The following is a 24,018-nucleotide window of genomic DNA, read 5'->3' as shown; positions in this document are numbered from 1 at the left end:
ATCATAATACTGTGTATAAAGGCAAAGCTTTTTATATAATCGCAGGTCTGATACTCTTCTCTAAGATTATTCTCTTTGTATAAAAATAAAGTAATTATATGAATTACACTTGTACAATTAATAAATTAGATGAAATGGGAAAACTGAAGAAGTTAGGTATTAACAGGAACGATCGAGCATTCGTTTCCATTCAAAGATTTTATCACTGATGCGAAATGAACTAAAGTTGTCGAAGCTCTCGGAGACTTTAGGATCCAATTTCGCTGCATGACAATACTCTGTCCCGTACTCTGGAGTGAAGAAATCTGATAGCTTAGGCTCTATGTCTTTTTGTCGAGGTTCTGGATCTTTACTTCGAGTCACTCTGCTTGGCAGATCCTTGTCATCTATAGTCAAGTCTATTAAATTTTTGTAAATAATTTCATCAGCTGGGAACTCCAGAGCTGCAGAAATCTGTTAATGGAAATAAATTGATAAGATCTTAAAGTAGGCGAGGAAATTATGGTGTTAGATATTATGTTATGGTTTATGTAGTATTTATCAGAAACGTACCTTTTCATTCATTAATGCTTTATAAACTGGTGGCAAATGTTCAATGTCTGTTACAATATTCTCTTTTTGAGCTTCTCGCAATTTGTTGATTGTTGTCAATATGGAATTACATTTAGGCTGTCTTAATTTATCTTCCGATGGGATAGTCAATTTGAAATTGGCCTGGTCAATCTTTGACGCAGATTGGCGATTTTCAGGTTTGCTTTTTAATACACCAGAACCGATATAAGCACTTGTCAAAGGGGCATTTACATTTCGGAGAATCGATTTTTTAACAGGACTACCTGAAGGTTTTACAGTCTGCTTTCGATTCTTTAAATAAGGTCCGACGGTAGGTTTCTGAGACATTTTTTGCACTGACAAAGAAACTTTGGTATCTCTCGGTTTAACCCTTTCATTTTTGGAGGTGATATTATAGGAACGAGATTCACTTTTTGAATTTTTTACTCGTTCGGAATAACATTTATTTATCGAACTCTTGGCAGCATGTTTGATATTTACAGAATCGTTACTTTCGGCAGTTATTTTTCCTTTAGGCAACTCATTTTTTAATACCGCACTTGGGGACTTAATCCCATTTGCAAATAATTTATTCATACTCGTATGAGATTTGCTCGTCGAGATGCTGGGCTTTTTATTGCTCAAGGAATCTGTACTCTCGGAAACCATTGAAGCTTTCTTCCGTCCTGATGATATGGTCCCTTTCTTTTGGAAATGCGATAAGAATGGTTCGTCAATTTTTGTAGATTTCTTTTTAATATCAGCCGGATTAGAATTGGTAGTTGCATGCAACTTTTTGCTATCTGCAGATTCCTTCGATTCGGAGCATTTCTCCATAGATAGATCAGAATCGCAATTCAAATCAGATGAGGTTTTCACTTCCGATACATTTTTGAGGGACTGAGCGCTACTTCCAACAGACGTTGTCGTACATGTTGGAATCGAGTCAGAGTATACTACCTTCACAGGTTTCTTTAAAGTGCGTACATCGATGATACGAGGTTTATCACTATTCTCCGAGCATTTTTCATCTTGTGACAGATTTATGCACTCAATGTCTGTTGACTCTGCATTTTGACTAAACCTAACTTTTGGCCTCAATGCTAGCTTGCCGTCTTTTGACATCCTAATAAATATCCAAAATCAACGTTAAAAATAGACCAGTTCGAAAATGAAAATATCGCTGCGGACAAGATTCATTTGATTCAATAGTTCTGAAACGTCGGAAAGAAAAACTCGTTAATAATTCTCATTTCAACCAAATTAATTTGGGGAACATTTTCTTCTATAAATACTAATCTCACTGGACTGTTCTATTATTTATGAAAATAAGAGAGTTTCCCCTTATTTTCATAATATATTTATGTTTGTACATACATAAATATATGCAAAAATCTGTACAAACTATACGAAATGATAACTCGTGCAATAACAAAATAACGCTGATCGATTGTGAAGTTTTCCTAACCTCTCATTACTCTCTAACAAATTTCATCTTGAAAGTTGCACTGCATAACATGCGTAATATTATGATATACATCTATACGCTCGATTACTTGCGTGAGATTTCACACTTATTTCATGATTCAAAAACTGTCACAAGAGAAATAACAAGAAATCGGCAATATTTCACGTTAACTTCATTTGAACCGGCAGACATTCCCTTGCCGCTACAATTTTCCCGCGAAGATGAAGTACCAGAGATGGTTGGGAGATTCCTATTATTTATGAAAATAAGAGAGTTTCCTGTTATTTTCATAATACATGCATATATTAGAGGAAACTCTCTTATTTTCATAATCCATGCATATATATATGCATATATGCATATATATATATGCATTTTCACCACCAAAAACGTTCTGTAATACCGTGAGCTACTCATTTTTCACATTTTCGCTCCATTTGCTTTACGTAATAGACCCCCTAAGTTGGGCCGCCCTATAGTCTGAGTTCGATAAGAGAAATGGAAAGCTGATTACAGCGCCGCCATCCGTTGGCTAACATACTATTTATAGAGCATCAAAAATCCCTATCGTTCTTTGCTTCTATGAAGACTTATAAATCCTTTACCATGGTTCACGTCCGATGTTTTTCAAGCATTATAAACAATTATAAGAGAGTTCGAGATTAACTGCGCATCCTAAGTACAGATTAGATAACCTCAATCGCTGTATAACTTTGCAGTAAAAAATTAACTTTAATAGAGTACACCTTTGGATACTCTGGGAACCAAGAACAACAACACATAAACAATTGTAAAGTATTTTAAAGCGAATGGATGCGAGCACGTGTTATCAAGTGTTGACATCAGCAAAACTGTCCATCAATTATATTTAATTATAAAAAAAAAGGAATTGTAATTTTAAATTAATATCTGCGGATTTAAACCGAAAGATGCCGAAAATACGTGCAGCGAAATTATCCCGCGTCCACAATAATATCGAGAAACAAGGTTAGACGCACATAACCTACAATTTTGTGGGGCTTTATGTATTATTATACTTATCTACATAATTACTTCAGTAAAATAACGAATTGTTTTACGTAAAAGACAAACATTGATTAGCTTTTGTTCCAACGTGAATGCTTTAATTAGTTTCATTCATATTTTTTTTATTATAGGAATTCTGTTCAACACCAATATTGGGCAGCATATCTTAAAAAATCCTCTGATTATCCAAAAGATTGTAGAAAAGGCAGCAATCAGACCTACAGACGTTGTATTGGAAATTGGTCCTGGTACGGGAAACATGACGGTTAAGATGCTCGAAAAGTCTAAGAAAGTGATCGCTTGCGAAGTCGACACGAGAATGGTCGCCGAGTTACAGAAACGAGTTCAAGGAACGGAAAACCGTTCCAAGCTACAAGTGATCATTGGCGATGTGCTTAAAACAGATTTGCCATTTTTCGATCTATGCGTAGCAAACATTCCGTACCAAATATCATCACCTTTGGTGTTTAAGCTACTTCTACACAGACCGCTTTTCAGGTATTCGTTAAGTGTCTCACATGGAGAGAAGGATTGAGGTGTGGATTATGAATTAATTCTTGCATATGTCCAATGCTAATGAATGCCCAACGCCTCTTCCAATTCCCTTTTCCCCCAGATGTGCAGTACTCATGTTTCAAAGGGAATTTGCGGAGAGATTAGTGGCGAAACCAGGTGATAAGTTGTACTGTCGTCTCAGCGTGAATACTCAACTTCTAGCACGAGTAGACATACTGATGAAAGTTGGCAAAAATAACTTCAAACCACCTCCTAAAGTTGAGTCTAGCGTGGTCAGGCTGGAGCCTCGGAACCCACCACCACCGATTAACTATCAGGAATGGGATGGACTGACGAGGATTGCCTTCGTTAGGAAAAACAAAACGTTGTCGGCAGCGTTTAAACAGACGGCTGTTTTGACTTTATTAGAAAAGAACTTCAAGCTTCACTGCAGTCTTAATGACAAAGTAAGGCTGTTAATAATTTAAAAAAGTAAACTCGATACAATTAATCTACAACGTACTTTTCCTTGCGTCTTCTATTTCCTAACATTAATGCAACTTTTACGGCCACTTACATGGATTATCAAAGTAACTAGCTTGGTATTTAAATATAATCTCATTTAGCCGATACCAGAGGAATTGGACATGAAGAAAATGGTGGATGACATATTGCAAAAAGCACAGGCGGAAGACACGAGAGCAAGGTCAATGGACATGGATGACTTTATCAGGTAGAGAATTCCTTTATATCATAGTCTTATCTAAAAAGAAACTGGTTCTTCTTCTTCTTTTAAATTAACTCAGGTTGTACTGCTGCAAAAGAGAGAACATTTTCCTTGCCCACCTTATTTATAGAGTATAAAAAGATATCAACGGAAATAATACAATGACATTTCTTTGCAGAATCTTGCATGCCTTCAATTCTGCAGGCATCCATTTCTCATGAACCCAATTTACATCGTCTTCAATGCCCTCGATAAACCCAAGAGTGAAGCTGCAGCTTAAATTAAATTTTTTTCCTACAGGCACCGTTACTGTATATATATTCTGTAAAAATTAATTGATTAACAAAATATACTGGGCGTTTAAATGGAATTGGATATTGTTTTTGCGTTAAGTGACGTAGTCAGCACTTAGTATTAAAATTCTCTCGCATTGGAATCTTATCTCTGACTTTACCTCAAGATTTCGCTTTTTTGAAGTGCGATCAATTTCTATTTTAAGGAATCCCAATTTCTTTTAAATTGATACTTCACATTGGAACATATCGTTCATATGTAATTTTGCATGAACTACAAATAGGATATTTTACAGGTATATTTAAGGTGATATGAAAGAGTCATTCTATACACATAAAATGTCAAAATATTTATAAAACTTTTCTCCAAACTGGGTGCACAGAGTCATTTGAAACTTTAACACGTGATTAAGGAGGCTCTAAAGAAGAACACAATGCTCGTGAAATTTCACTTTCCACGAAAAAAAATGTGATTTTCGTTCTACTATACGCTAAATAAAAAGTTTTTTCTTGAAAAATGAAATTTCACGAGCGTTGCGTTCTCCCTTAGGGCCTCTATAATCACGTGTTAAAGTTTCAAATGATTCCTTACACCCAATTTGGAGAAAAGTTTAATATTCTAACGTATTGATATAAAGAATGACCCTTTCATATCGCCTTAAGGTGATGTATAGAATGACCCTTTCATATCACCTTAAGGTGATATAAAACCTTTCTCCAAACTAGGTGTACCGAATCATATAAAACTTTAACCCTTTGAACACGAAGTCATTTCGACATATGGGCGAAATTCGTCTGACCGTGCAGGCAATATTGGACCAAACGTCGGGCGCCTTTAGGCGCTCTTAATAGCCAAGGGGTTTATCGTAATCTTTTCTCTATGAGAACACAAAACGGACCAATTTTAATGACTAGTTTTCTATATCCGCGATAATAGAAGAACTTGGAGACATTCGTTGAGCTTTCTGGACAACTTAATATATCGCTATAATAGTTAACCCGTTCAACACGGAGCCATTTCGACATATGGACGAAATTCGTCTGACCGTGCAGGCAATATTAGACCAAACGTCGGGCGCCTTTAGGCGTTCTTAATAACCAAGGGGTAACACGTGATTATGAAGGCCCTAAGGGCCTCATAATAACGCGATGCTCGTGAAATTTCATTTTTCACAAAGAGAAATGTGATCTTGGTTCCAGTCTAGGCTAAATAAAACATTTCTTTTTGTGTGAAAAATGAAATTTCAAGAGCAACGCGTTTTTCCTTAGGGTCTCCATAATCACATGTTAGAGTTTCAAATGATTCGGTGCACCTAATTTGGAGAAAAGCTGTATTAATAAATTTAGACGTTTGGATATACAGAATGACCCTTTCATATCGCCTTAATGACTTCCTTGAGTCGATATCAAGGCAGTAATCGGAAACAGGTTTGAGTGCATTTAAATCAACCCATACTACTTATTCCATGGAAACTTTACTTCCCCAATCTTAAATTGTATTAACAATCGCTGTTGCCACGAAGGGACATAAAAAGTTTTAATCCAAAGTACAAGGCGCACTGTAAAATACTAAACAGTATGACTTCCTAATTACTTGATGTTTCTCCATACCGCCAATTGTTAACATGCCATCACCAAGGGACATAAACTTTATACCGAAATATCGTGATTCTTTAAGGTGATGTGAAACCCCCCTTATACGTGTTGAGAATTGTTGGTTGTCATTGTTGAAAATTGTAGTTTGTCATTGTTGAAAATTGTAGTTTGTAATTGTTGAGGATTGTGGTTTGTAATTGTTGAGGATTGTGGTTTGTAATTGTTGAAAATTGTAGTTTGTAATTGTTGAAAATTGTGGTTTTAATTGTTGAGGATTGTGGTTTGTATTTGTTGGAAATTGTAGTTTGTCATTGTTGAGGATTGTAGTTTGTCATTGTTGAAAATTGTCGTTTGTAATTGTTAAGAATTGTAGTTTGTGATTGTTCAAAAATTGTAGTTTGTAATTGTTGATAATTGTCGTTTGTAATTGTTGAAAATTGTAGTTTGTAATTGTTAAGAATTGTAGTTTGTGATTGTTCAAAAATTGTAGTTTGTAATTGTTGATAATTGTAGTTTGTCATTGTTGAAAGTTGTAGTTTGTCATTGTTGAAAATTGTAGTTTGTAATTGTTGAGAATTACCATTGAGACTTTCAAAATATAAATTTTCAAAGGAAATTTTTCTATCTTATCCCAGACCAGAACCAAAGATGGCGTCGAGCTTTCAGATCTCGGTCAATTTTTTTTCATACAATTATTGAAGGGTCTGATATGAGAAAGAATAATGTCATGACAATTGCACGACAATTTGGAACACTTGTAATCGAGAAATTCGGATTTGAACGGGATAAAAGTGAATAAAAGGTGTCTTACGAGCTTCCGTGCTAAGACGAAGGTAACGCGAGGTTGCGGAAATGAAATTTAATTGACATTAAATGCACAGATGGCGAAAGGTGGTACTCTGCAGTTACTTAGAGTATAAAAAATCATGAATCCAGGTGACATTCTTGTTTTTCTTCGATTTCTTTATAATCATCCTATGGAAACGATATATGGAGTACGTAATTCCGTAGGAATATTCAATGTAGTACAAGACAGCGGTCAATATAAATATAAACGTCGGTAACGTAGAGAGTCAAAAAATCACTTTTACCGACGTCGAATAGACTTCTCGACGGGTTTCATTTCACCTTAACACTACCTTCTTTAAAATGTCTGGTCCGATGAATTTACATTTACATACGTCATTACATACGTCCTCGCCTGTATCTTTGGGCACGAGGCAGAAAACTACTAAGTGTAAGGAAAAGTACTGTCCTCTTCTCACCCGCACACTTAAGAAAAAAGAGTGACAGAACTTTCCCATTACACCTAATAGTTAGAAAAAGCTCCAACAGGAGGCTTCGATCGCTTCAACACCTTCGATTCTCAACCGCAATTGTAAAAAGTAATGAATTACAATTACAGAAGATGAATTATAGCACGGGATAGCCCTCTATCGCCAGAAGGACAAAATAAAGACATACAATCAGATTTTTATCCCAGTTCGACATAATGGCATATTAATTTCCCTTTAATTTTCCGTAGTAACGCAAGCGACTCACTCACATCTCCTAACAGAGTACCTTTAAGAAAGAGACAAGCACGAGAGGTTACAACTAATAAGAGGTGAAATTACAGTGAAACAACTGTAACGATCCAATATAGTAATAAACCCTCGGGCGGTTCCCATTAAAGTCAGCTTCTTCCAGAATCCTTGCCTCCGCAAAGCGCGCGATTCGTAGCCGAAAACAAAGTGCCTGCAGTCTAAGCATTGCCTTCCGTCTTAGGATTCCTGCTTCTAATTATTCCTCGCAATGTGGAATTCCTCGTCGTAGTCCTGCTCGACATTGAGAGTCCGAAAGGTTCTCGTTAGCATTCACTTAAGCTACCGTTGCTGTTCCTGCTGGCCCTGTTGGCCCTGTCCATAGCCGAATTACGTTTGGTATTCAAATGATAATGCGAGGAGCCTTCCCTAGAGCTAGAAGAAGAGCCAATATGACGCTTTTTTCTCCTCGGTTTGACCTTCCCCAGGATCGAGGAATCACTGTCACTGGTGATACAACCTCCGTCGTTCCTTACCCTCGAGTCCCTGAGTTTCTTTGAGCGATCCTTATACGAGGAGCTTTTGCTTTGGGAGTGCTTAATCCTGGATCCTTTGGCTGGTTCGGCAGACCTTTCTGTCCTCGAAGCAGAAGAACCCGAGCTACAACTAATCTTCCTAATGGTGCAAGACGACCTTCCGGACCTCTCCTTGCGTCGGTCCTTGTGTCTGGACCTAGACCTCTCCGAACTAAGGCTGCGAGCACTACACTTACTGCTTAACCTAGGGCGAGAGTTTCTATCCGACACTTTGTCATTGGAGATGGTGTTCTCAGTGTCCTCTCCATTGGAAGCAACGGTGGAACTGGCAGCAGCGGCCACAACCGTCATGGGTTTCCCATCACCCGGGTCCTCCAGTTTCCCTTCCTTCGGTTTCCCGGATTTCGAGCTCTCGCCTGCCCTCCCTGTTCCCCTTGGGGTCTCGTCGTCTGTCCACCGAGAGGATCCTCCCTTCAGGGTCCTGGAGGAATCATCCCGCTGCTTGGAGTCTCTACTCGTAGAGGAGGACGAGGAGGAAGAAGACCCCGAGGACGAGGAGGAGGAAGTCGACGAAGAAGACCTCCTGGAACGGAATCTCGATTCTCTCGAGTCCCTTGACCTCGAAGACCTGCCTCGTACTCGAGTCCTGGTGGAGATATGACGACGGGAATGTGAACGTCTATGCCAGGTGGCCGCCGGCTCGCTGCTCGAGCAAGTTTCTTTGTACACTTCTTTCTTCACCAGGTCGCTGCGGACCTTCAGTCGGTTCCCTTCCGCAGGTGGCTCTTCGGTCTTCCCCTTGCTTCCGCTCTTGGTGTCTTCGTTTCTGAGTTTCTCTCCCTCGGAGGAGCTGGGAGTCGATCTGGAGAGTGCCTTCCTCTTCCTGGAATGATCCGAGGTCAGCGTCTTCGAGGTTTTCCTCTTCTTCCTCTCCCTGGAGAGGTCCCGGGTGGCCTCGGAATCCGAGCTGCTCAATATCAACGATTTCGTCCCCTTTCTACGCGATTTGCTACGACTTTTCAGCCCATCGGAGTACTTTCTGTCCCGCGTTCGAGTCTTCGAGGTCTTCGACGGCCTCGATGACTTTGAGGTCTTCGACGTCTTAGAGCCCTTCGATGATTTCGAGCTCTTAGAACCCTTCAAACCCTTCGAGGAGCCTTTCGATCGAGCCTTGCCGCGTCTCCCTCGTCTTGGATCGTAATCGCTATCGGAATCCGACTCGCTGCTGTCGCTTGATGAACTCGACGAAGACGATGCCGATGAAGAGGTCAAGGAGTAGTTGCGGCTTGTAGGCTCGTTCGCCTTTCGGTCTACTGTTCGGCTGGACTTTGATTTTTTCTCATATGACGTGCTCGGATGACCCGGATCTGCAGGCCAAAGGGGGCTAGGTACTCTGCAAATGTTTAAAGAAAAAACAAGACGTTTTACAAACTTTACCCTGAAGCTTTAGAGCGTGAAAATAAAGGGTACATTCACATGTAAAATTAAAAGAAAAAAATAGATTTTTTTTCTGTGTGCATACTTCAATAGCACATTTCAAGAATGCGTTATGGAAATATGCAAAGCAAATTTAGAAGCAATCTCATATGTATGAAAATATTTAAGCAATTTAAATACGTTTTTCTTATAACAGGTTTTTTATGCAATAGTTTACAATCTTTACTATTTCAATTTGTTATTAACAGTTATTAATATGTATTAAAAATGATAGTGACCAGGAAAACTGAGCGTATATATACGTTAATGATGCTAATGGGTTAAACAGAGACAAGCCGACCAATCTTTACTCACTGAGGCTCTTCGACAGTAGGTGTAGGTGTCACTTGTTCGACATCTGACGACAAAAGATCTATGATTTCTGGAGTCCTTTCATGTCGAGGTTTCACGTATCCGACGACCTCGCATTCGTTTTCAGACAATGAGGAATTTGAGGAGATCGTGAAAACGTAGTCCGGGGCATAAGGAGGTGGATCAAAGACTTGACCAACGGTACTAGGTCCTAAACAAGGAAAAAGAAATATAATAGAACTTTTAAGACACATACATTAATCATTATCTAATGTCACAGCGATAGTTTCAAGATGTAGACAGATCGGTAGGAGAAACCCTGATAGGGTTAAACCCTTTAATAGAAATTTATTTGAAGTTCAATCCTATAATGGTTTATCGGGTTGAACTTCAACGCAATTTTGAAACATTGCATTTTGAAAAACATCGACTGCATGTATATTACATTGCTAATAGATATTTTTTTAATAACTTTTCAATTAAATGAATAAATTTTAATTGAGTAAAACATTTAACATGTCCTTAGTTCCAGTCTGGGTTAAATAAACAACTTCTGTTTGAAAAATCAAATTTCACGAGCATCACGTTCTTCCTTAGGGCCTAAATATTCACGTGCTGAAGTTGCAAATGAGTTGGTGCATCCAGTTTGGAGAAAAGTTTAATAATTATTTTGATGTTTTATATATATAGAACAACCTTTTCATATCACCTTAAGTTAGAAAGAATATTCAGGTGATACACTCACCTGGCATATCAACTGTGTGGGGTCCGACGCTCGGCACTTCAATACTTGGTCCTGCTGTATTAATTGTTTCATCCAATACTCTAACTTCAGAATCATCAGATGAAGTACTACTTCTGCTGGAACTTGGTGGAACGGGAGATATATGCGGTACAATTCTGTTTGAAAAGACTGAAAGTTTATTTCATTTAGATTATGTTGTTAGAGATGTGTTGCGTAGATCAAGATTTCAACATAAGAGATAAAATGAGAAAAGAGCACGATGAGCAACTTACGGTTACGTGGTAGATATGAGATGTTTTGGTCATAACCAACCAGATCATAGCCAGCACAAGCATAGATCATAAGCTCATGCACAAAATGGTCCGTGTTCGTGTTAAAGTAAGGACGAATTAAGTCACGGAACTCTGGACTCCTCAAATCGTATCTAGTTAGAGTATTCATAATGATTCGCAAAACGTATGCTATGTGAGGGGCATTGTCATTTAACAGAACTTGCAGTTCTCTATTCAACCATGGTATGAGTCGAGTCAACTCATTAGGATATCTCCTATGATACACAATACAAATGGTTATTAATAACCATGATCATTTTAACATCGTGCCAAAATAATTCAACGCATACCTGTAATACGAAACACTGCACTCCCGATAACGACCTGTGTCAGGTAAAGGAATAGAATAGTTTCCCATTCTATAAACATTACGTCTAAAATCTGTGGAATTAGTTCCCCTCCGATTCTGTTCATCTCTCCAAAGCTGTTCCCTTTGCGCTCTGTCCGCTCTATCCACCTCCATGTGATATCGCCGATTCCTAGCCATTGTGGTCCTGCAAACGTTAATCGTATTCCATTTGTCACGACTACATAAATTAAAAACACCCACAAATTTATACCGGTAGGTAAAGCGACGAGATCCCATGTCCACGTTGACTCCGACGTCAAAGTTGACGTCAAGCGTAGCAGCAAGTTCGCGAGGTACGTCATACAGGTCATAGTCCTCCTCCGAGCGTACATTATGAATAATAGACATGAAAGTCTGCTTGCACAGTGGACACTCTGCTTTAATTTTGGACCATTGCAAAAGGCAAGCAAAACAGAACTGGTGAAGGCAACTGTCGGTAAACGAAGTGTTGATCAGCTTTCCAAGGCAGATGCTGCAGTTCGGTGGCGGTGAAGCGATTCCGTCGGCTCGCTCCCCCGCCTCTGCATTTGGAATGACATTTTCCGACTTGACTGGTTCCTCCGGGGCCGATGCCTCATCCTTGGCTTGCAGTGGCTCCTCCATCTCCGTTTAATTCCTCTTCACACAGCCATCGAAGAACCTGCTTCCCTCAAAAAAGCTAACCCTCGGCTGACAACTGAAAATCATTTGGTAATGATTTTTTATCGTCATTCTACTAGTGCAGAATTAAGCGTCATCTTCCTAACCTATTTCTCGGGAGACGTTCAAGGGAAAACGTGGGGGAAAACTGACGATGTACCTCGCGTCAGACGCAACGTTTCAAGACTCCGATATAAGCGGAAGATATTCTGCACGGGTCCACTTTGTCTTGATTTAGCCGTTCTTCTTGAACCCCGTTAGCGTAGAACATTTCCCGGATATTTGCTGCACCAAAAAGTGATAACCACCCGTCCGTAAATAATCCTCCTTTCTGTAGGCACGCAGTTAAAGTGGAAATTATAAGCCGTCAAAGATACTACATTCTTCGCCGATTCGCCATATATCACCATATATTGGGCCACCCAGCGATGAACCAAGATATGCTTCATTACATAGACGGACCCTTAACCGTTAAATTTTGAAGCATCGGAATAGTTCCGATCGGCGCTGTCAATCAGTTCGTAGAATCATACAGAGACGAGCGGGGAGATGTTTCACACCATGGGGTCTTTCACGTAAAGCAAATTGAGCGAAAGTGTGAAAAATGAGTAGCTCACGGTATTACGGAACATTTTTGGTAGTGAAAATGCGAGACCATACATGTAAACTAGCTCGACACAAATTTTTAAGCGAAATCTGCTATAACACACTACCTCTCAACAATTTTCGATTTACAAGGTATGTACCTTTATTTGTAATATTACCAGATCGGAAGTGCTAGTGATCTCGTTCTTTCATATAGCGAATACGTAATTCGGCGAATAATCTCACGTGAGATGAAAGCGCGAGAAGGGAGCGCTTTCGCCAAAAATACGTAATTAACGCCCTGAGCGTTTCGATCGACACTTTGGATTTACTGGGGTTAGACTCGATAAATCCCGGATTTCGAGTAGGATGGAGACGTAATCGTGCATGATCTACACTAATCTACACTAATCTACACTAATCTACACTAATCTACACTAATCTACACTAATCTACACTAATCTACACTAATCTACACTAATCTACACTAATCTACACTAATCTACACTAATCTACACAGATCTACATGATCTTACCCACACAATGGTACTATTTTCATTTGTCATTAACAGTTATTAATGTGTATTAAAAAATGTTTTTTTTCTGCTTCCGATTTTAATCATTAAAATTGATATATAACAAAATATACTTTATTTGAATGGTAATATTAATGTAGATTTCTTAGTATTATAATATAAATAAATCTGCTACTGTTCCTTACTCGTTAAGATGATCCTTGTAATTAAAATAATTAAAAAATTGCTCAGGTTCCAAAGAACCAAAATATATTATTAGTTAATATCTGAAGTAGAAAATGTTATCTCGTTCACCTTAAATTCAAAAATGTAAGGAAATTATTGATTTTCAGAATTAAATTTAGTCTTTAACATCTTACAGCGATGCATAATTGAAAATGGTTTTTCGGGGGCTTGTAAGGAACCAGTTATCACTATAACTATTATGGATATGTTAATCGTTCTTTATTCTTAAGTCTTAGTCATTTACATCTACCTGTATAAAAGGTATTAAAAAGCACTATAAAGATGCCGATCACATTTTATCAATTACGTAAATATTCTATCAACGTGATCACAGATTCTCTTTAGATCGATGTCAATAAAAAACATATGAGCAAATTGCATTTCAGAAAAACATCTTCGGAATATTAGAAAATACTGTCGTTCATAAAATGATAAAAAATATCAAATCTGTTTTCCAATATATTATAATGGAAAACTCTATTAGAACTCCTTTGATTACATTGTAGTAAATCAACAGTCAACGGTTCGAATTTGTTGTCTTGATTTTTCTTTACCCTTATCGAAGTAACTTTCAATTTCTGCAAAAGTCTTGCCAAGGGTTTCCGGTAAAAAGATGTAGACAAAGCTCGTAGCAGCCAGTGACATGAGACTAAAGAAGAAAAACACACCTTGTCCCCCGATAGCTTTTAACATATATGGGAAACTTTTAACCACCGCAAACATTATGATATAGGCCACTGCCGTCATAACTCCACTACCCGTGCCACGAACTGAGATGGGTAAAAGTTCACCAATCATTGTCCAAGGTATGACGATAAATCCTAATGAACTCATGCACACATAAAACAATACAATGACTAGTAAAAGCCACCTCTGGTTGACAATTTGTCCATTCTCGTCACAAGATGATGTCAGGTACAGATACATCGCAGAGAAGAACATGGAGAAGGTCATTCCAAGTCCACTGATGATACTCAAAAGTCGGCGTCCATATATTTTGCTGAAGTAGACAGTGACTAAGCTCATAGCAAAGCGGATGACACCGAGTAGCAAAAGTGCACCATATTCGTCGACACCTCCACCGAAGGACCCACCAATTTCATGGAAGACAGAGATAGCATAGAAGATCACTACGTAAACTCCGGAGAATTGCTGAAGTAGCAAGAGGAAGAAGAGAATCGCTATTGGCTTATAGACGTTAGGTGAGATTACTCGATGATAGTAGTACTTTATGGACTGCAGAATGTTCTTCGATACCTCTTCCTGCTGCTGACGACTGTGGTAAATCTCTTTGATTCTCTCGTACTCTTGTTCATAGAACTAAAATTGAAAACCCATGTCATTTTCATCACTTTCACATAGCACTCGTTCCAGTCGTTGCACGATTTTGTCACTAGTAATCAAGTTACTCTGCATAAAAGTCCCATCGATTATTCAAAATGTATGTCTAGTTCAGTGGTCTCTAATACGTAAAGAGTGGCTTAGTCCAAAATTGTGCAACGATACATTATATCTAGAACTTTAAGGTTTTATTCACCGTATGATTTCTGTTAAGCCACTTTAGACTGCGTTCCGCCTTGGCAGTCCGTTTTTCATTGAATGCTTCACCGTTGAAACACAGAAGCCAATAAGGGCTTTCAGGAATGGTGAAGAGGGCAAAGAAGATGAAAATATTCAAAACCAAGAATATTATCGCCATCTGGTACCAGTTCAACCACATTGCGAAGAAACACGAAATGAGGATGCCAAAGGAGACGAAAACTGAATTCAGACAGAGCAGCATTGGCCTGACCTGAGGATGTGTAATTTCTGACACGTAAACCAGACCTACGGTTGTGAGTCCTGCTGCTGCCCCTGCCATGGTACGGGCAAAGTACACCATAGGTAAGCTGTTACTGATCATCAGCAAAATCCAGGAACCTATGACTGGTACACACGATGCCAGGCAAATGGTTTTGCGTCCAAACTTATCCATCAGTGGACCAACGAGCAATGATCCAATAGGCAGTGATATGGTAACTATGCTTGCTGTAAAATATATCTTTCTTTTAGTATTAGTCATTAGTCGTTAGACAAGGTATTTAAAATTAACCCTTAACTAACATCGAATTATGAGCCATAAAGATAATATATCTCGCAGGAACCTTACGACTTCAACTAAGGATCAATAAGTTATATTTCACTTGAGATGAATAATTTTGCACTTACCTATCCAAGACTCTGCATTTTCATCAATTGTGATGTTATTTTCGCCTCTCTTTAAACCATTTGTCAAGATTGTACTGTACGCCATGTTTATTCCAGCCTGTATTACTATGCAGTGAACGATACAGCTTGCAATTACCTCGAAAAAGATGTATTATTATAACAAAGTGAGTAATTAATATTAGTTATTATGATATTTTAAATAGCGAATCGATGACAGTTTTCTAAAAAATCTAAATTTCATGAAATCTTTGACAGTTTAATTAAAATTTTCAGTCATAAGCTATTCGATTTCAAGAACTTAGAAAGTTAGTTTTTTCATTAGAAACTTACTTGGGGTATCACATCTTTGAATGATGGTTGTGGTATGCCTCCTTTCTTAAAAGTTCTTGCCGATGTGTCACTGAAAAGAAACTTTCTCACATGATGTAACATGATCAAGTCTGATTACAGAAATTTACAAAATTCTTTTATATGGTAAAGTTATGGCGACGATTAAGTTAAGAGAAACAAATTTTGACGTCATGTTTACACTTGATTTTGAGTTTTTGAACGTTTGGTCTGTCAAAATGTTGTATTGTACACAATTGTATTTAGAATCATTCAAATTAAATATTCTCCGAGCAAGAAAAGAAGCCAACGATTAGAGTACCAAAGGAATCGAACGACTACTCCCACTTTTTTCTTCTTCAAGACGCCTCCACGTTCTCCCCTCTACGATAGGTAATATCAATGAACAGCTACGAGACTGATGGATAATTAAACGAGGTACACCAGAACCTCAGTGGTTTATTAATAGAGCCTTGCCGTAGAAATAACATTACTTATTTCTTTGACTAGTATGCGAGACCTTCAAGGGTAACGAGAAAGAGATCTAGTTCGGTGTTCAATATTTAATAATTCCATTGGCAATGCTGAACAATAGAGAATGGTACCTCGTTTTTATATTGATTGTATCATTACATAATATTTATTGCCTGTTAGGTTCTTTACGAGACAAGGTTAAGTTTAACCGATTTATTGGCCTTGCGTTATTTAAGTTTAACCGATTTATTGGCCTTGCGTTATTTAAGTTTTCCGATAGGATGGAGTGAAAGGAAATTGTACTTGACCAGAGATTTCTTTGATAGAGATTTACATTTTCAAGAATATTTCCCTCAAGGCATAGGATTGAAATCACCCGGTATGATCACCGCACTGGATCGGGAGATTTAAATTGAATAACTCCGATGCTTTACGTTAACCTCCATTTATAGATCAATGTCAGGTTCAAGGAAACTATTCCAGCAGAAAATCTAATCGTAACCTTCGCTCATGGAATGCCTGTTTTACGAGCCATTCGTAGATTTACACAACCTATTAAAACATCGCAAGGCGGAGTTTATGTCCCAGTTGAAAATTCATTACCTAATACAGTGATAATTCAGCAAGCAGTTTGTTGGATGGATTAACGTGAGCAAGTAATTTACCTAATTACATTATTGAGACCTGTATATCCTTCATTAGTCGTCCTGTTAGTTAAAGATTGTATCTCTTCATTTCTTTCGTCTTCCATCGTTACACTTCCGAATCAAAGCGGGCCAAGTGATTTCCACGGATAATTAACTCCCTTGTGTAAAATTAAGAAAACTGCTGTTAACAAAGGTATCGTTTCCTTATATAAATTAAGTACGACACACATGAGGGAATATATACCTAATAATGACCGAAAACAATGGAATATTATTTGACGTAAGCTTAAGTAGTACGAAAAGTTAACTCGATTACTTTAGCAGTTATTTATTAGTAGATGTAATGACATTAGTGAATAATTACAATTCAGAGGTCCAGACATTGTGCTCTCTTCGTTTATCACCGAGATCTAATGAGTATCCAAAATGGTGCTGACGTTTCGTTCTGAATAGATAAGGTGGTCTAATGATTCTTTATCTGGTATTGTAGACATTTCGAAATCGACCTTATTACACGACATACCTCGGAGTCAAGAATAATTCTGGAAGCAAGAAAATGTCAACTCCTTTTCTATTGTTTCATGATTATCAATAACTGGCATAATTGTTTGATTATTTAAGCGAAGACGTTTTTGACGTTAATACGGTCAGAGTTGGAATAAAGTGATAAATAGCCCGTCAAGGTATCTCTATCACTTACATTTACGACCACCTGCAGGATGCGCAGGTATTCTATTTCTATTGGCTAAACTATTCAATCTAGCGAGTATGTTATCATATGCATACGTAATTGGTTACTTTCTGTTTCCCTTATGTCAAATAATCCAGATGGCGTTGGTTGTATTCCTTAATTCAAAATGGCGGATCCGCTTCTGTCGTCTCCTACGCGTGACTTTTCTTCTAACCTAAGTTTATGTTCTCGTTAAGATGGAACTGTCGCACAATTCTATTCAAGGATTAAGAAACATTCAAGATGCGAATATAATGAACGATGAAACTTTTGAGCAACTTTTGGAGATTGCCATAGGACATATACTCGGCAATTCGAGTGTTAAAAGTACGTTTTTCGACCTAACCTTACTTTCCCTTCTGTTACTTGTTTAAAATAAAATGATTTGCAAAATGGGCACCGACAATTATGTTATTACATATTTAATTACATATTTAATCGGTAACTGAATGAACAGAAAATTGTTTTGTACTATTTGCATAGCAGTAGTTAATTGAGGTTAACTCTTGATTATTTGCTCCGGCGTAGTCGATGAATGTAATAATTTGATTGTCGAGTAACTATTTCATGTTGGTTTATGTAAACATTATCAAATATTATAATACACATGAAATGTCTCGAAAGATCTAGTAGCTTTTCATTGTTACTACTACATATGCACGAGTCCAACACAATCGTGCATGGATTTAACTGTAATAGCTAACAATTTCAAATATTTCAGGTATTGCTCAAATCTACGGCTCAAAGCCAGACATAGTTAAAGGTGCCTTTGCAGACATTACCAGTCTGTTGGTAGAAGCCGCAAGACACAACTGTAACGACACAGAACTTTCTGACTTTTTGAGCGCTTCTAACATCGAGGGCCCTAAAGCAGAGAGGATACGTTCTTTTTACACCACGCACTTGAACGGTATTAAAGAGAAATTAGAGCGAATTGGTCATGGGCTTCCTCATGTGGTCGACGTCGATTGGCGACTAGATTATTGTATCAAGGTAATTATTTCCTGCTTGTAAATTTCTATCGAGGCATATCTTAGTAAAATATTTTACTCACTCACCAGTCTGACACCGAAAGCTCCATTGGTGTGCCCATCTACCACATTCAGCTTTCCACGGAGAAGCAAGGAGAGTTACGCCACGTCAAGTTTACTTGCACACCTCAAGAACTGCAAGAATTGGTATACAAACTGAAAGATGCAGTAAGACGTGTTGAGAAAGTCGCTAGTATGTAGACAATGTATATCTCATCCACATTGTTATACTTTTATGTAACATGTTTTGCATTCCGACACGCTTGGTTCTTTTGCAAAAATGTAAACAAGATTCATTGTCCATGAATGCGAAGTGAAAAAGTATCGTTCATTGAAAGTATGAAGAATTCAGCAGTGAAAGGAAACCGTGTATAAATGAGAGAGTGTATTTGTATAAGTGCATTTAATTATATATATTTTGTTTTTTTCATAAAAGGGCAAGAGAACGTTTCATACTTTATGTAGAGATATCGATACAGTTAATAATAATCATATTATATATTTATACATATCCAATTCAAAATAGTGTTCTCCCTGTTTGCCGATCAAATAGTTTTGTAATAATCTGTGCTACTCTTTGTTTATCGTCTGGCAAAGGAAGATAAACATAAAAATACGATCGTTACATTTCTTTATATGGTACATATATATTTTTGTATAAATATATATATGTTGCAATATATATATATTTATAATCATATCGATTCATCCATAAATGTATCATTTTCTCTTTAATCATAATACACTATATACATATGAAACAAAATCCCATTCTAAAAAGATCATTTCTCTTTATACCGATTTCCATCCGTAGCGACTAAAATTTTAATTTACTGAGTTAAGTAGAAAGTGTACCGTCCAGTCGTAATATCTAATATAAATTAAATTGGTAGCAACGACAAAAGCTGGTTTATAACAGTGTGTTCATTTGTGGTGAAACGCAGTGACTTTTTGGTACTCGTAGAACAGCAAGTTTACTTGCATTAGACTGTAAGAATAAATTAAAAAAAAAATAGAGTATTTGACAGCGAGAAAAAGCAGTGTTTTAGAAGTGAACTTTCTTTAAGCAAACCGTTAAAGTCTGTTCCAAAGTGGTGTATGACAACTTCACATGTAACAAATAATTAAGGGGTTCCGCAGGAGCTGAAACGAGACACAAAGTTAGCGTCAGATGCTGTTTAAAGTGGCTAATAAACTGAGAGTGGTTGTGGAAGAGAGATCGCATGTGATTCTGTGGCATGTCACATGGAAGGAAGAGAGAAGGGTACGGAAAGGTTGATATCATAAGAGGAAGAACACCCTACATTCCCATAAGATCAAGAAAGATGCAGAGATGATCTTAGCGCCGCCGTTCGGCGACTATCGTACTAATTTTGGAGCATCAAACGTCCGCACCGGTCTACACACTTTTGGGCTTCCATGCCCGGTAAGAAGAGCAGAGTACAATTTAAAGATATCACACTTTCAACGTAAAAAGTAACAATTTTTCTATTGTATTTAAGGTGATATGAAATGAAATTTCACGAACATCGCGTTCTTCCTTAGAGCCTGCATAACCATGTGTCAAAGTTTCACATGATTCGGTACTTCCAGTTTGGATTAAATATATAGACACTATAATATCACCTTAAGGTGATATGAAAGGGCAATTTTTTATTTTTTGTGAAAAATGAAATTTCACGAACATCGCATTCTTCCTTAGGGTCTCCATAATCACGTGTTAAAGTTTCAGATGATTAGGTTCTTCCAGTTTGGATTAAATATATAGACACTATAATATCACCTTAAGGTGATATGAAAGGGCAATTTTTTATTGTTTGTGAAAAATGAAATTTCAGGAGCATCGCGTTCTTCCTTAAGGCCTCCATAATCATGTGTTAAAGTTTCAGATGATTCGGTGCTCCCAGTTTGGATTAAATATATAGACCCTATTTAATCACCTTAAGGTGATATGAAAGGGCCATTTCTTTTTATTGTGAAAAATGAAATTTCAGGAGCATCGCGTTCTTCCCTAGGGCCTCCATATTCACGTGTCAAAGTTTCAGATGATTAGGTGCTTCCAGTTTGGATTAAATATATAGATACTATAATATCACCTTAAGGTAATATGAAAGGGCAATTTTTTATTTTTTGTGAAAAATGAAATTTTACTAAAATCTCGTTCTCCCTTAGGGCCTCCATAATCACGTGTTAAAGTTTCAGATGATTAGGTGCTTCCAGTTTGGATTAAATATATGTGCCCATAATTATGAAAGTGGTCTAAGTCAAAATTGAAAAAAAAAAATGAGTTTATCAGTTATTTCACGCCACATTATTTCAAACTAAATTAATTCAATGTAATTTCGAAACAAAAAATATATGACTTAGACCACTTTCATAATTATGGGCACATATAGACCCTATAATATCACCTTAAGGTGATATGAAAGAGCAATTTTTTTTTTTGTGAAAAATGAAATTTCACGGACATCGCGTTCTTCCTTAGAGCCTCCAAAGGTTAAAGTGCCAAATGACAAACACCCAGATTGGAGAAAAGTTTTATAAACATTTTGTCATATTAATATATAGAACGACCCTTTCATATAACCATATATGTAATTCCTTTCCATTCCAGTCTTCTTACCGGGTGGAGATCCCGGAATTCTTTGCCAGAGGAAGACCTCCATAGGACTTGTGTCTTCCTCCACAGAAGTGATAACGATAACGGAGTGACAAGAATGCACCCTCGCCAGCGTCGCCCCTCGCTGGGAGTGCAGTAACTATCAGACCTTTATTTCTGAGTAATCGTTTTCCATTTATTGTTCCATATCCGTTACTGAATATAAGATACGATAAGGCCTCGGACATTTCACTACACCTGATGGCTCTCGAACACCTCCAAGTCGCACCGAGTCGACCTCCGCCCTGCGAGATAATTTACATTAATTACAAATGACTTCGTAGCATGATCACAAGACTACACCATCGTCACCGGCACGAAAAACACTCAACCCGTCTCGAATAAATATTGCTTTGCCGTCATCTGTCGTACCGTGGAAGCATCCTTCGCAGTATATCGGCCCACACACTCTGCGTATTGCTATTGTACACTAATTAACCGATGTATTCTAATCATTAAGATGATATGAAAGGCGCTGAGAAGTTTAATCGAGGTAGATCAATTTAAATTCATCTGTACCCTTTTCGGTGGAGACGTCATATTGAATTCTCAAGTGGTAACATAAGCTGGCGCGTCCCGTTACCGACATTTATATTTATGTTGAAGTCCATGTTGATAATTATACCAAGTGAAGCGTTCCATATAACATTTCGGTAAAGTAATGATAAAGGGATCGACGTAAAACTGTCGAAATCCCGGGAATTCATTATTCTAAAGACTGTTTAGGACCACCGGCGCCATCTGTGACGTTTAGCTGCAACTAAATTTTTCCTCTAAGAACACGAATCAGCCCTGAGACGAGCCAGCATTCTCTTGCAATCGTTGGGGAAAGTATTTTCCATATTTTCCCACCTGACTCTGTAATACTCCATTTCTACGATATTCTAAATTATTCGAGCTAAGTCCTGAAACTCCTCATTTTCGATTTTAACCCCCCAAGAAGCGTAAAATACCGAAAATGTGCCCGGACCGCGCCATGTTGGTTCCAGTCCATGATAAGTAAATAAATTTATGACGAAAAATGAAATTCCACGAGTTTCAGGACCTACTTTAGGGCCTCTCCACATTCCCGCGGTGAAATTTCAATCTAATCGGTACACCCAATTCGGGAAATACTTTCCCATACGATTTGACTTCCCTGTTACATATAGATTAACCCTTTCATATCACCTTAACACTAGAACTACCGGCGAATTTTTGTTTGTATACGATGGGCCATTTGAAACCAGTCATTTTGACTGGTCTTGGTAGTTCTAGTGTTAATGCGTTCAGCATTACGATTTAAATTCCATTAGCGCGTGCCATAAACAAGAAAAATGACGGTCATACATCGGGCCATTTCATGGGTTGGCTGAACATCCAAAGTTTCACACGTCTCTCATACGTTTTTTTTACGTTTGGCCTGATTAACATACCTCGCCACATTGATATACCACGTATCTCACACGATATTGTAGATGAAGAGGTTAAGGGGATGTGAAAGTGGCATCCGAAAGCTGAATCGTTCATGAAACTTTTCTACGAACGGGTATCTCAAATCGTTTCATACTTTAAAACGTGAATATGGAGACCCTAAGGTAGGTCCCGAAACTCGCGAGATTTCATTTTTTATAAACTATTTTTAAAATACCTATAAAGAAATTTGAAAAGAATCGAAATTTCATGAGTTTCAGGACCTTCCTTATAGTCTCCCTATTCACGTTGTAAAGTTTTAAACTATTCGGTAAACCGAGTTGGGAGAAAAGTTTTATAAACTTTAAGGGGATATGCAAGTGGCATCCGATAGCACAATCGTTCATAAAACTTTTATCCGAACTGGGTGTCTCACATCGCTTCATACTTTAAAACATAAATATAGAGACTCTAAGTAGGTCCTGAGACTCGCGAGATTTCATTTTGTATAAACTATTTTTAAAATACCTATAAATAAATTTGAAAAGAATTGAAATTTCATGAGTTTAAGGACCTTCTTTATGGTCTCCCTATTCACGTTGTAAAGTTTCAAACCATTTGGTAAATCGAGTTGGGAGAAAAGTTTTATAAACAAAACCTCTTCCACGTCACTGTCACATCACCTTAACACATTCGCGACCGGCGAATATTTTCCGTTTCAAATACTGAGTACCGGCGAAAATAATGAAATTCTGAAACTGGTTGCCGCAAACTTGTATCGTGTATCGTCATGGACGTGATTCACGTCAGCGGCAAATCAAGAATAGAATTTTTAAATGACGTTAATTCACGTCAGCTGCAAACCAGGAATAGCACTTAAAATGACGTGAATTCACGTCAGCAGCAATCAGGGATAGAATTTAAAATGACGTAAATTCACGTCAGCGGCAATCAGATAGAATTTAAATGACGTGAATTCACGTCAGCGGCAATCAGGGGTAGAATATAAGAATGACGTTTAAAAGTTCACATCAGCGCCATCTGGAATAGAATTAAAAATGACGTGAATTCACGTCAGCGGCAATCAGGTAGAATTTAAATGACGTGAATTCACGTCAGCGGCAACGAGGGATAG

At 37.8% G+C, this 24,018-nt stretch overlaps 5 protein-coding genes across 14 annotated transcripts; 2 read left to right on the top strand and 3 right to left on the bottom strand.

The window, feature by feature from the left end:
* Positions 1–16: 16 nt before the first annotated feature.
* On the bottom strand, positions 17–2,216 carry LOC105698546. Its single transcript, XM_012422882.1, has 3 exons — positions 2,021–2,216; positions 553–1,766; positions 17–453 (listed from the first exon to the last, which is right to left on the bottom strand). Exons 2-3 carry the CDS (start codon positions 1,675–1,677, stop codon positions 160–162), a joined length of 1,419 nt encoding a protein of 472 aa, XP_012278305.1. The 5' UTR covers positions 1,678–1,766; positions 2,021–2,216; the 3' UTR covers positions 17–159.
* A 420-nt stretch (positions 2,217–2,636) lies between these two features.
* Positions 2,637–4,926, top strand: LOC105698835 (probable dimethyladenosine transferase). 2 transcript variants are annotated; one of them, XM_012423441.1, is made up of 6 exons: positions 2,637–3,007; positions 3,178–3,437; positions 3,545–3,582; positions 3,663–4,008; positions 4,168–4,274; positions 4,447–4,926. In XM_012423441.1, exons 1-6 carry the CDS (start codon positions 2,950–2,952, stop codon positions 4,487–4,489), a joined length of 852 nt encoding a protein of 283 aa, XP_012278864.1. In that variant the 5' UTR covers positions 2,637–2,949; the 3' UTR covers positions 4,490–4,926. The 2 variants fall into 2 exon arrangements, with proteins under 2 accessions (XP_012278864.1, XP_012278856.1); XM_012423433.1 differs by lacking the exon at positions 3,545–3,582 and having other exon boundaries at positions 3,178–3,544.
* A 1,094-nt stretch (positions 4,927–6,020) lies between these two features.
* Positions 6,021–12,605, bottom strand: LOC105697772 (E3 ubiquitin-protein ligase Topors). Of its 3 annotated transcripts, XM_012421428.1 has the most exons (8): positions 12,177–12,605; positions 11,642–12,106; positions 11,372–11,575; positions 11,022–11,296; positions 10,750–10,917; positions 10,008–10,215; positions 8,217–9,609; positions 6,021–8,115 (listed from the first exon to the last, which is right to left on the bottom strand). In XM_012421428.1, the coding sequence occupies exons 2-8, from the start codon at positions 12,031–12,033 to the stop codon at positions 8,110–8,112; spliced, it is 2,646 nt and encodes an 881-aa protein (XP_012276851.1). In that variant the 5' UTR covers positions 12,034–12,106; positions 12,177–12,605; the 3' UTR covers positions 6,021–8,109. The 3 variants fall into 3 exon arrangements, with proteins under 3 accessions (XP_012276851.1, XP_012276839.1, XP_012276845.1); XM_012421416.1 differs by having other exon boundaries at positions 6,021–9,609; XM_012421422.1 differs by having other exon boundaries at positions 6,021–9,609; positions 12,230–12,605.
* A 1,007-nt stretch (positions 12,606–13,612) lies between these two features.
* On the bottom strand, positions 13,613–18,981 carry LOC105697726 (facilitated trehalose transporter Tret1-2 homolog). Of its 7 annotated transcripts, none has more exons than XM_023432396.1 (7): positions 17,772–17,866; positions 17,436–17,613; positions 17,090–17,229; positions 15,954–16,023; positions 15,624–15,759; positions 14,953–15,443; positions 13,613–14,735 (listed from the first exon to the last, which is right to left on the bottom strand). In XM_023432396.1, the coding sequence occupies exons 3-7, from the start codon at positions 17,173–17,175 to the stop codon at positions 13,926–13,928; spliced, it is 1,593 nt and encodes a 530-aa protein (XP_023288164.1). In that variant the 5' UTR covers positions 17,176–17,229; positions 17,436–17,613; positions 17,772–17,866; the 3' UTR covers positions 13,613–13,925. The 7 variants fall into 7 exon arrangements, with proteins under 7 accessions (XP_023288164.1, XP_012276772.1, XP_012276781.1 ...); XM_012421349.1 differs by lacking the exon at positions 17,772–17,866 and having other exon boundaries at positions 17,436–17,516; positions 17,595–17,687; XM_012421358.1 differs by lacking the exon at positions 17,772–17,866 and having other exon boundaries at positions 17,595–17,729.
* Positions 17,684–19,343, top strand: LOC105697765 (COMM domain-containing protein 3). Its single transcript, XM_012421405.2, has 4 exons — positions 17,684–17,798; positions 17,900–18,128; positions 18,523–18,794; positions 18,863–19,343. The coding sequence occupies exons 2-4, from the start codon at positions 17,999–18,001 to the stop codon at positions 19,031–19,033; spliced, it is 573 nt and encodes a 190-aa protein (XP_012276828.1). The 5' UTR covers positions 17,684–17,798; positions 17,900–17,998; the 3' UTR covers positions 19,034–19,343.
* The last annotated feature ends 4,675 nt before the right edge of the window (positions 19,344–24,018 follow it).

This window comes from Orussus abietinus, unplaced genomic scaffold, assembly GCF_000612105.2.
Source record: "Orussus abietinus isolate OABI.00-Male unplaced genomic scaffold, Oabi_2.0 scaffold291, whole genome shotgun sequence".
In the NCBI taxonomy this organism is placed as follows: domain Eukaryota; kingdom Metazoa; phylum Arthropoda; class Insecta; order Hymenoptera; family Orussidae; genus Orussus; species Orussus abietinus.
The sequence above is the reverse complement of the archived record's forward strand: the minus strand, read 5'-3'. Positions and strand labels throughout refer to the sequence as shown.